This window comes from Triturus cristatus, chromosome 10 (genome assembly GCF_964204655.1).
Source record: "Triturus cristatus chromosome 10, aTriCri1.1, whole genome shotgun sequence".
Taxonomy (NCBI): domain Eukaryota; kingdom Metazoa; phylum Chordata; class Amphibia; order Caudata; family Salamandridae; genus Triturus; species Triturus cristatus.
Genome location: NC_140593.1, coordinates 65922459 through 65935467, shown reverse-complemented (window position 1 = coordinate 65935467; position 13009 = coordinate 65922459). Strand labels below are relative to the sequence as shown.

The 13009-nt window shown below is 47.4% G+C and overlaps 1 protein-coding gene across 1 annotated transcript in view; it reads left to right on the top strand.

The window, feature by feature from the left end:
• The window catches only part of LOC146788844 (vitelline membrane outer layer protein 1-like), a 38353-nt gene extending 35151 nt beyond the window's left edge, over positions 1 to 3202 (top strand). Inside the window, exon 3 of the mRNA XM_085630430.1 lies at positions 2817 to 3202. Within this exon, the coding sequence (XP_085486556.1) occupies positions 2817 to 3114 (298 nt within the window). The 3' untranslated portion in view covers positions 3115 to 3202. The remainder of the gene's footprint in view (positions 1 to 2816) is intronic.
• Positions 3203 to 13009: the final 9807 nt, after the last annotated feature.

Below are 13009 nucleotides of genomic sequence, written 5' to 3'. Positions count from 1 at the left end.
TGGCAGCCCAGGAGGAAGAGACCGAAGGTCTCAAAACGCGTCGGCGAACATTAATTTTAATGGATGTGAGGAGCGGACTGCACTGTAATGCCAGAGGCCGGAATGCTGTTGAGTGCCTTCTTGCTACGTAAGGGCCATTGGTTGGAAAAAAAAAAAAAAAAAAAATATATATATATATATATATATATATATATATATACGCAAAACACAGGTGAAGTATCTCCATATTTATTGAAGGTTGCCACCGACACCGTGCTCTCTCCTAAAACACATAACGCCAAACATGTTTCGGGCAGCCATCCCTTGATCACTGGCTTATGAGCGCCGCATCACAGCTGTGCAAACTTTGCTAATACGAACCTCCCATGGTTGCTTTGCATTCTGGGTCAGGTAGTTCTGCATTTCCACAGTGGGTGCTTGTGATTTGCTGCGTCCATAAAAATGTCTTTCCCCAAGTGGGTCGTGATGGAGGTGGAAGCAACACTGTCCTGCAATTTTTATGGACACAGCAAATCACTATGAATTATGGGAAAATATCCATTAAAGAATTTATTGAATAAGTTATACTTCAGTTGTTGATGTACTTGGAAAAAAATAAGGTCTAACTTGCACTTCGACCTTAGAGCGAGGGGCCAAGTAGAAGTTCAGAAAAAGCTAAGAAATAAATTTAAAAATACTGCTATTCTTGTGATTGCCCTGAAGAAGACCTTCTGAGTCGAAACGCGTTGGCTACGGTTGTTTTTAAAAAGATTTTCTCAATAAAAAAACCAAGAATTAAGAACCTGCTGAATACATTTGCCTTTTCTCACGTTGTTTATATTTGTAAATTACATTAATTTATTGACCTATTGGAGTGCGGAATCGCTGTATTTGTTGTAAATTTATAGGATTTGTTTCCTAGGAGGTTTAAGGGGTATTGAGCCTCTGATTGTCTGCACCCGTGAATTCTGTAAAAATATTAACCTCTGTACATTATGATAGGTGCATTGACAATTACCCCATACCCCTTGTTTGTTGTTCATTTAAGGTATCCAATTTTACCTTGGCCATGGATTAGGCCTTTCCTTATCTTGGAGTTTTATTTGACATTAAAAATTGTTGGAAACGCCTGGTGGATGCCAAAAGATCAGAGTCCGTAAAAACTGTGGAAGAGGTTTTTAGTTTTGCACAGAGGTTTGGGTCGAGGGCACCAAGGGATCTTTCAAAAACGTATCAAACAAAGTGCATTACATAGCTACGCTATGGCAGCGAGGTTTGGGGGTACACTAAGGTGGATCGGATTCAGACTATGGAGAACAACTTTCTGCCCAAATTGGCCCAGGTCCCCCAGTCCACCATGGCGTTTTCTGTGCACACGGAATTGGGGCTTGAATATGTCTCGTACCCAGTTGCTCTAAACCCGCTCCTGTGCTGGATTAGGATTTGGAGTAGGGAGGAGCTGAAGTTAAGTCAGTTGATTCTTGAGGAATGTTTGTCTCTGGACCGGGTAATTAGTATACCATGGATCTCTAATGTTCTGGCATCTTTTTTCTCTCTAGGTAGGCTTGATATATATTCACGAATCCAACTGTTCTCTCTGCCCACGGGTTGGGAGTGTTAAAAGATTGTTCCTGGAACGCTCCTGTTTGGAGAGAGAAAGCTTAGAACTTCATAAGCCAACAGTTAGGGGTCACATGCTTCTAAAAACTGTCCAGGTGTTGGAGGCATACCTGGGCTTGGTTCGCTCACAGCATGACAGGTTTTTACTGGGACGGTTTAGGTTTAATCAATTGCATCATCTTTTGGCTTCCCCGTGTGGGTGGATTCAGACTGAGGGAAGGGCACCTTGCGGCTACAACAATGTGTCTCCGCAGGATTTGTTCTGCTCTTACTTCAGTTGGCCGGGGAAGCTTTTTTTAATCCTTTTGTTGAAATCATTGCCCGCCTTGATGTATTTACAGACGCTACCCATGGTGTGGGTGACTTTCGCAGTGTTATCCTTTTTACGGGCTGTCTGGACATCGAGGGAATCAAGACCTGATTCATTGTTTTATGTGCTTCTTGTTTTTATAAGTAACTGTACTGTCTGATCTTATTGTTATCTATGCAACTGATTTTATTGTTATGGGTCTGCATTCTTTTATGGTGATTTTATCTACTGAATAAAGATGTATTGAATTCAATGCATATACATACATAATTCAATTATTCACAGCAACAAGCAGTGTCAATAGTAGCAATTTAATATTTGATTGAAAATACAAAAAAGGGCTATAAAAACATATGCAATATTGTACCTATTTGTAATTATAAATTGATAAGACAAAAATTAATTTAAGATTTAGTTTGAAATGTAAGGTTTATGTGAAATAAAGATAAATTGAAGTAGTAGCAGGAGATAGTGAAAGAATACTATTAGAAAAGATCAAGGTGTCTTGGAAACTTCCTTGTTGTGGATAATGTGTTGTAAACCATTCTTTGTTTTTAAAGTCCAGATGTGCTATGCTCTGATCCAGATGTGCTATGCCTTTTATCCACATTTGCTGTGCTCTGATTCAGATGTGCTATGCTTTTGATCCAGATGTGTTATGCTTGTGATCCAGATGTGCAATGCTTTGATCCAGATGTGGAATGCTTTTATCCAGATGTGCTGTGCTCTGATCCAGATGTGCTGTGCTCTGATCCACATGGGCAATGCTCTGAACCAGATGTGCAGTGCTCTGATCCAGTTGTGCAATGCTCTGATCCAGCTATTCTATGCTTGTGATCCTCAAAGCTCTGTTGCTGAACCTCACATGCAGACATCTCATGAAATGTTCTATTGTGCCTCTTTCCAGCTTTGGCAAATGGTCGAGGGTGACGTGGTGCCCAGCTGGATACCTGAAATCCTTCCAGTTGAAGGTGGAGGAACCCCAGGGCGCTCTGGATGACACCGCTGCCAACACCATCAAGTTCCGCTGTACCTCGGGCGCCATTATTGAAGGGGAGGTGGGAGACTTCGGTCAGTATGGTGGCTGGAGCGGCGACTGTGCACGCGGTGGCATCTGTGGCATAGAAACCAAGATGGAGCCCTACGGTGGGGCCTTTGTGGACGACACCTCCCTCAACGATGTGCGCTTCTACTGCTGCGAGTGAATCTCAGGGTGATGTGCCTGGGTTTGTAGATTGGACGGGTCTAGTCTTTGGGGCATTGCTATGGGCAATAAATAACATTATAGAACTACTGACATTTGTCATCCTTTGAACCAAAGGCCACAGTCGGTCTCAAAGCAAACATACACACACCTACACACACACACACACACCTACACACACACAGACACGTGCACATGCGCACACACACACACACACGCATAAACACGTACGCATACCCAGACATACCCACATGCACGTGCACACACACACACCTACGCACACACACATGCACACGTGCACACACACACACACGCACACACGCAAATTGTTTGTCATGTCTTTTGAGATTTGTGTTTATATTGCTCCCCCCAAAGGGCCTCAGTCTCACACAACAGTGACAATAAGAACATCTTTCTTACCCTTCTAAAGGGTGATGTGAACAAGAGGGATCTGACCTGGGGTGATGTGCAGTGCCTTCACCCAGTGCACCCTCAGAACGGAAGCGTCCACTGGGATCAATGGTACCCAGGAGCGAACAAATGATGACGACGTTTGAAACTTAGCAATGGTAGACATGTTGCATGGGTATTGAGGCAAAGCATAAACACACCGCATACAGTCTACACAGCTCCAGACATGCACACGGGAAGGCCCTCGCCTGGCTATAGAGCTAGAAATCGGGGGAGGACCCAAACCTGTGCTAATCCATCAAGTTGACTTTTGGACGATCTGCAAGCCACACGTAGTCTATGTCCAAGTCTGCATTTAAAAGATGTAGATGTTTTAGCCCTAATATAGGTTAATTGGTTCTTTTAGAGTCACAGATCAGTTGCTTTGAAATTAATGAATGAATGAGATAATTTATAAAGCGCGCAGCTACTCAAACAAAGTGTCCCTGCTCTCATGGTCCCCATCTATCCTGCATGAAAGCCCCTAGCTGTTGAATAAGCCGGGTTTAAGCTGTAGCATAAAACTACAGTGTCAGTTGTGGAATGGCCAGGTTTTAAGCAGCTTCTTGAAAACAGCGAGGTTCGTCACAGACCTGAGGGATAACAGAAGAAGATTCCAGGATCGGGCTCCCAGAAACCTAAAAGAACTACCTGCAGACCTGGCTCGTTGTATTCTAGGGACAGAGGCACGGCCCGCTGCGGCTGACCTCAAGGCTCTCTACGTCTGAGATATCCCGCGCCACTACCATGCAGGGCCTTGAAAAATAATACCAGCGTCTTAAACTTGATCCTTTTTTTTACTGGTAGCCAGTGTAGCTCCTTGAGGTGCGGGGATACATGGATCCTGGGCTTAAGCATAAATATCATTCTAGCAGCTGCATTTTGTGCCACCTGCAAACGATTGAGAAGGCATTCGAGGCGGCCCAGGTACAGGACATTAGCATAATCAAGTCTAGAAGTGACCAACGCCTGGACCACAGTTTTCCTGTAGTCCACTGACGGAAGGGGAAGAAATGTCCTCAGCGTGCACAGGAGGCCGAAGCAGGTACCTACAACTCACTGGACTTGTGATCTCATCGAGAGAGTGCAATCCATCATAATGCCCAGATTTTACACAGTATTTTGCACAGTGAGGGGAGGAGACATATCCGCCGGCCACCAACGTCTCCACTCTTCTGACGGTGAGGACCCAAAGAAAATGATTTCAGATTTCTCTTGATTACATTTCAGTTGATTCCTCCTTAGCCCCGTAGACACCTTTGTGCGGCTCGTTCTGATCTTCTCACCCTCAAAGTCCGCTCCCTTGTCACAAGTGAATTGAAGCGTGCATCGTCAGCAAATGAAATTATTTTTGCCCCACACTCTTCCGCCAGAGGGGCCAAAGGGGGCATATATAAGTTGAAACGAGTGGGGCTCAATACAGAGCCCTGTGGAACCCCCACTTTCAGGCTCGGGATGAGGGCCGCAAAGGGAGGCGTCCAGACTTCCTGGCTTCTGTTGTCAAGGAAGGAGGCAATCTTTTCTAACACCTAGCCGCCTATTCCAAGTTCTCGTAGCCTCTCCCGGAGCCTGTCATGCGGGACAGTATCAAAGGCTGCTGATAGATCTAGTAGAATCAGAACGGCTTTGCCCCCCTGATCAAGCTTCTCCTTGACGTGTTCTGAGACCTCCAGCAGAGCGGTTTCAGTACTATAGTTTGCTCTGAAACCAGACTGACTAATGTGAAGAAGGTTATTTTTTTCAGCATAATCTGAAAAAGCAGAATTCATAAATTTCTCCAGAACCTTAGAGAGAGACGGCAGAAGCGATATGGGTCTGTAGTTTGCTAGTTCTTTAGGATCAGCTGAGGGCTTCTTGAGTAGTGGCAACATTTTAGCATGTTTCCAAATGGAAGGCATATGGCCAGCAGCTCGAGAGGAATGGAGTACCTTAGTGACCAGAGCATTTATGACCGTGGCCACCGAAGCTAGCAATTTAGCTGGACAAGGGTCCGCAGGGGAACCTGACTAGACCCTTGATGCTATCAAGGGATATTTTCGGCAGCAGCTGAGGGAACTGCAGGAGAGCAAGAATGTCTCTTGTGGGGAGCTCTTTACCAGGGGCAACTCTGTCAGGATCATCCTCGGGAGAGCCCCTTACGAAGGAGTCCTGAATAGTCACAATTTTCCCGTGAAAGAAAGTCGCTAAATGGTGAGTCCATTCCATGGAATGAGAGAGATCCCTAGACACGTACAATGTACAAGTATTGCACAACCTGCGGGGGGCTTTGTAAAGCATCCAATTTTTTTATATCCTTATGCAGTTTTCCCAAGCAAACAAATTGCTCCAATTTTCTCTCTTGGGATCCTGGATTTCCCTAAATTATTATTTCCACACTGTAAATTATACAAAAAGCAGGTGGGACATGCAGCCTTTAGGTGCATATGAGACCCTTTTGACCAATGTATCAAAATTCAAAAGATTCCTTGTAGTTTTTCAATTCATAATTTGGTGTTCATGATAATGGCCAGCATGTCCTAAGAGACTTTTCAAGAATGCTGCAACTCTCACAAGAAGCCTGTTGTGGGTCTGTTACACTGAATGGTCCTATACCTGGGTACAAGGATTCACATAGATCTTGAATGAGTTTATATACGACAACAGCACAGAATCCAGGTCCAGACAAACAGGTGGAAAGGACACTTTGAGGAGAGTTGCAAAAATAACATAACTTTGAAACAAGCTCTCAGGAGTGGCCAGCATGGTCCCTGGAAGCTAGGGTATGAGAGAAGCACACTGAAGGGCCTGATACTGTGGGTTCCAACCGCTTGAGGACCCACCCAGTGCGGACCGTCACATCCTCAGGCTGCAACCAGGTGCAACCAGGACCGTATGAGCCACCGCAAGGACCTGCCTCGTTTCCAAAGGAAAAAATCACCCGCTAGAAGAGAAAATGGAAACTCAAGTGAAATGTGAAGATAAAACACAGAAATAATACACAGCGTCAACACCACACCTTACAGTGGAGTCAATCTGGTGCGTTGAAGTACTAGGCCTCCCTATTGTACACTTATGTCCACAAATATCAGAGGATTGGTCACTGGCCCAACCACAGGGATGCAACATGTCCATTCCCAGAGTGAAGGGTATTGGGGTGCAGGCCAAGACATTTACCTAGTAGGTGGGGCATTGTGCTGCTGTAGGGGGCTGGTTTTGTTGCTGGGAGCCGTGCCGGCCACGTTTCCTGCCAGCAGTGCTTCAGTGCTTTAAAATGAATCCCAACTGGTCGTCATATGAACAATGCAATGAAATTAAAAGCAGCCATAGCTTTCTGCAAGAAGCATAAATTGGTTACCACAAAGCTCTAGCTATTAGGACCGGTTGGGTTGAAGACATAATTCCTCAGATGCCATTGCTAAAAGAAATTATGTCTTCACATTAATATCTAAACACTCTGGACTCACAGTTGTCACATTGGAACACGAGGATGAGGGGAGACGGCTTATCACCAGACTTAAAAATGGCAATAAAGATTTATTACCCCATAAGTGTATATGCGCCAAGCGCTGGATGTCCTCAATTCTGGCAATCAATGAATACAAAATTGTCGCTCCTCCCTCATGATGTTCCCACAATACTTGGAGGTGACTTTAACCTACCAATAGATGGTACATTAGACAGACAATCATGGTCTAAATCCAGATCCTTCAAGACCCACAAACAAATGTGCAACTTCTACTCCTTCCACAAACATAATAATGTCTCGAGGTTACACAACTTAGATGGTAGTGAGTTTACCTTTTTCTCAGCCACTCATAAAAGCTACACATGTATTGACTACCTACTAGTAGTGTCTAGGCTAATGCAAAAAGAACAGTTGATGGACAGAATGCAAAACAATGTCATACATTCACTCCGGGAACAGAGATCTAAGCCTAAATCCATCGTTTTTTTGATCACCATGCCATTCCAGTTTGGACCCAGCCATATGCAAATCAGTCTTGACCCTGTGCTCAATGGGGACAGTCCTGCCCGAACTGCCAAGCCAGGTCTTTCCTGGACTGGAAACAATCATCCTAGCAGCGGTTTCGGGCTTTCAGCCCTCATCAGCCAGGATAGCTTGACTCCAGAGCACGGGACCCACGTCTGGGCACACCCGTCCCACTCGTGGTGACAAATGCAAAAAGAACAATTGATGGACAGAATGCAGAACAGTGTCATACATTCACCCCAGTACAGAGATCTGGGCCTAAATCCATCGTTTTTTTGCTCACCATGCCATCCCAGTTTGGACCCAGCCTTATGCAAATCAGTCTTGACCCTGCGCCCAATAGGAACAGTCCAGTCCGAACTGTCAGGCCAGATCCCACCTGGACTGGAAACAAGCACCCTAGGACCGGAATGCAGAACAATGTCATACATTCTCCCCAGTACAGAGATCTGGGACTAAATCCAGCGTCTAGGCTAATACAGTCAGCCACAGAGACATCCACAGAACCATGGTAATCTCGGACCACGTATGTGTCACGCTATCCTTTAAAAATGTCTCCAACCCATCCAGAAATAAATCTTGGCACATGAATTGTTGGAGCATGAAGCTGATGATACTGAGATAAAGGAACACATAAACTCTTCCTTCAGGATAATGAGGGTTTGGTTTTGTACTTCGCAATAATTTGAGGTGCCTAAAAATGCTACACCAGAGGCCAAATGATAAGCCGTATGTCCTATAAGGCTCTCAAATAATTTCTACACTTCTGTTGTCAAAATCACCCCTGTCTTTCTTTGGAATTCGAAGAGAGCCAGAACAGCATACTAAACTTTGCCTAGATCGTAGTAAAGGTGGGTTCAGGATCGCGAATTAGTTTAACTACTAAACAGCATTCTTCTCAGACCCACAGTACCCACTGGTTCATTGTCCATCTTGAACACCAACATTATTGGCATCATATGGAACGGGAACTCCCTTTCCCCTACCACATAATCTGGCTCCTAAAGCTGAACCCTATCAATGTCCTACACTCAAAGTAAATAATACTTGACATGGTGTCAGAACTACTTTCAGAGGGCCAAGGAGCACAAAGGAATTACTGGGTCCAACCATGGGAGTAGGCCTTTTACTATTGATGTCCTGGGCCTGACCTACTATGTATCCAGAGCAACTGGCCACGTACTCCTTCTGCACTAGACCCTTAGTGGTAGCTATGGCTGAGCAGTCCAAGGCTACCTCAGTGGAGAAGTGTGAATACAGGTCAGCGAACACGACTCAAAACTCAAAGAACGCACAGCAGTTTCAATAAATCAATGTTCAGTCAAATACTTTTTGCTATATGGCTGAGTTTAACCTGGAGTGGCGAAGTGAGCTAAAGAACAATGATGTATTCAACCCAGATCTGTGACTGGGGATGAGTGTCTGAAAAGTTTCAGCGCTCCGTCTATCATCTCCTTGTTTTGCTTTGTTTGCCCTAAGCTGGCAGGGTATGTCCAGACGTGGGTCCCTTGCTCACTTTGCCACTGGATATAAGCTAGCCTGGCTGATGAGAGGTGTTACCCTGAAACTAGTCCAAGGAAGCTTATTTCTGGTCCAGGGAAGACATGCCATGGCAGTTCAGTCTGTACTGTTACCGTGAGGCACAGGGTCAAGCCTGATTTGCATATGGATGTGTCTGAACTGGGGTGGTGAAGTGAGCTAAAAAACAATGATGCATTCAACCCAGATCTGTGACTGGGGGCGAGTGTCTGAAAAGGTTCAGGGCTCCGTCCATCATCTCCTTCTGTTTGCTTTAATAAAGCAGTATATTCACATGTGGTTCAGTCGGAATTATTGAAAAAACGTTTACATCATTTCTAGGAAAGCAATAACCCTTACTCTAAGCGCTTTATACAACAGTGATTGGTCTACTTGTATCTGGTTGGGAGACAGCGAATGTCAGCGCCCCAAATTTACTAGGAGGTTGGCAAGTGGATCTTTGCCAAGTCTTTTGTAAAAAAACTTGCAAACTTTCATTGAAGAAATTGCTTTTGATCTTAATATTAGCACTTTCCCTGTACTGCACGAGCACCTATGTCACCATTGTACTAGCATATTCTGTTTCTATGAAAGTGTTCTTCCAAAATGTGTTATATTCATAACAGCAAATATTGCTTAAATACATTGTGCAATATATTACTGAACCTGGTGGGCGTTTTTAATGTGTTTGATACAAAACGATATGGAGTAAGAGTTATTGCTATCATAATTATGTAAATGTTTTTGAAATAATTCCAACAGAACCACAGGTGATTATACTTATTTTTGGTGAAGGCGGGCGCTTTTCACCACTGTGAGGGCAGCTGTTTGGAGGCCCCACCCAGTCCAACAAGACCGCAATCTGTGAGACAGGCGTATGTCATGGCGCACACGGTGATCCGTAATTAGCACTAGGGATCCAGACAACAGTACTGTTGGGCACTCAGGGCATGTGCACATTCATTACCGTGAAGAGGACTTTTCTGTCCCAACTCATGGTTAGATCTCTTATGTATGTAGACAAAAAGATGACCAATCAACTGACAAATGTAATATTACTAATAACACTGTGGATTTTTTTTTTAAATCATAATAGATTAATTGCCCTCGATTGAGCAGTTTTGTGCTACAAAAAGCACCTAGTTGCCTTTTCAGAGAGGTACATTCCTCAGCCAGACCCCTGAACTATACAGAACACCAAAGCACCCACTCCCTTGCTAACCTCGAGTCCTACAGATTTATGAAAAACTATAATATCTAAACTGGGTACTCTGAAAGATCCTACTGTTTCGGCCCTAATAAAAACATTGAATTCATCAGGACATGCAGCCTCATAAATGCATAAAAAGTGATAACACAAAACTAAAACCCCCACTCACCTACAACAAAATGCAAAACAAATCCAAGAACTCTAGAGGAGACCACTTCACTGGCGAAATCTGGTCAAAATTGTAATGATATAAAAAATAATAATAATCACCCTCCCTTCCATAAAAAAACTTTTCTCGACCCAACCGACTGAGTTGGTGGACACTTCAGACCTCTCTCGCAGTCCTAACATTTGACTCTCTCTGTTTCTTTGGGGGTGGGGGGTGCCCGGGCGGGGGCTGGAGTGCTCCGCTGTTAGTGTTGCTCTTGGCCAGGGCAGGTGAATCAGGCTTGACTTCAGTTGTACCAGGGGTCCACTAGTGCTCAAGCCCGAGCGTTCTAGCTTGGTGGTTCTTTCATTTGGTTCGGGCGACAGATGCTTCTGTTTTCGAAGTATAGGGTGGGGGGTGGGGGTTTGGGGTTGGTTTGGGGTTGTTTCTTCCTCATTGGGAAGGTTTTGTTGGTGGGGGGTTACTCCCTCCTTGTTGTTGTGCCAAGGCATCTTGTACTCTTTGACCTGCTCTTCTGCCCGATGTCCCACTGTCCCTCCCTTCTAGGGGCGTGCCCAGCCGCGCCTCCAATGGCCCCCTCTTCTGTCCTGGACTATGGCTGACCCACCTGTTCCTAGGGCCGCCATGCGCGTACTGTCCTGGAACGTCAATGGTCTTCTGGACCGTTTTAAACGCATGGCGGTCCTCAAATATGCGCAACGCGCAGAGATTGATGTGCTCCTCCTCCAGGAGACTCACCTTCTGGGCAATAACTGTCCCTTTCTGTCCCGCTATGGTTATGACAGGGTGTGGCACTCCAGTTTTGCGCGGGGGTCCCGAGGGGTAGCTATCCTGCTCCGCAAGTCCTTTCCCTTCGTCCTGACCCAGGTGCACTTGGACCCCCTGGGCATGGTGGTGGTGGTATGTGGTACTCTGGAGGGGCGACCCCTCACCCTGATGTCCCTCTACGCGGCTCCATCCCTCCTGTCGTCGGCCCTCTCCTACACCGGGGGCCTCCTCCCGAAGCTTCCGGCGGGTTCTCTCATCCTCGGCGGGGATTTTAACGCGGTCTACGCGCCCCACCTGGACTCGACGGGTCCGGTATCCCTGGCCCGCATTGCTCGCGCAAAGCAGCTTTCGACCTGGGCTGAATCTCAGGGCCTCTGTGATGTTTGGAGGATCTGGCACCCGCAGGTTCGCCAGTACACCCACACGTCGGCGGCCCATCACTCCCATGCCCGGATCGACCTCATCTTCGTCCCATCTACCGACTGTGCAGGGGTGCAGGATGCGCGCATTCTCCCGAGGGGCCTCTCGGACCATTCGCCGGTGCTCCTGGCTCTTGCCCCCCCCCCCTCTCTGCCCGTCCAATGTGGCGTTTGAACGCCTGGTTCCTCCACGACAAGGCTTTTCGGAAGGTGGTCGGTGGCGAGATAGCCGATTACTACTCTCACAACGCGGGCTCCGTCCCCTCCCCTGCTGTCCTGTGGGAGGCCGGCAAGGCGACTATTCGGGGGGCCGCTAAGGGGCATCTGCAACGGCAAAGACGAGCTCAATCCCAGAAACTCGCGGAATGCGAAGCTCAAGCCTTGGAACTGGAGCGCAACCTGGGGGAGTTGGGAGACAACACCCGGTCGCGTCGCTTGGCCTTCCTGCGGGAAGAAATTCGCCTACACTCCCTGGAGGCGGCAAAGACTTTGTGGCGCTCCTCGGTGGCCCGGGTATACGGCTGGGGGGACAAAAACGGCACTCTTCTCCACCGGCTGGCCACTTACCCTCGGGCAGGCAGGATTATTCCAGCCATCGCGGACTCTGCGGGCGGCCTCCACACAGCCTCGGTGGCGATGGCCCAGGCGTTCGCTGGCTATTATTCCCGGCTGTACCGACGCCGGCCGTCCACGCTCTCCCTGGAGGAGTTGCTGGGGACGAATGGAGCGGTGCTCAAGCGGCTGCTGCCCGAGGTTTCGGAGACCCTCGATTCACCTATCGAGCTGCAGGAGATTGAGGACGCGATCAGCCGCCTGGCGCCCGGGAAGACCCCGGGACCTGGTGGGTTCCCTCAGGAATACTACGCTCACTATCGGGAGACTCTGGCCCCGAGGCTTCGGGACCTGTTTGCGGACGCGGTGGAGAAGGGCTCGTTCCGGCCCGAGACGGACACAGCAACCATAGTTGTCCTCCCTAAGACGCAGCCCCCTTCACAGTCCTGCTCGGATTACCGGCCGATATCCCTTATTAACACCGAGCTCAAAATCTATGCCACGGTCCTGGCGCAGCGGTTGCGCCCATCTCTTGCCTCCCTGGTCCACCCGGACCAATGTGGATTTATGCCTGAACGGGGGACCAGACACTGCCTGCGGCGCCTGCACCTCGCTCTAGTGCACCGCAGCCGCCTTTCCCCCTATCTGGCCCTCCTGCTGGTCGACTTTGAAAAGGCCTTCGACTCAGTGGGGTGGGAGTACTTGGGTGAGGTCCTGGAGCACATGGGCTTCGGCCCCCAGTTCCGTACCATGGTTGCGATCCTGTACGCGAGCCCGCGGGCCCGTGTTTTAGTCAACGGAGCTCTATCCCACCCGTTTCCCATAGGTCGAGGAACGCGC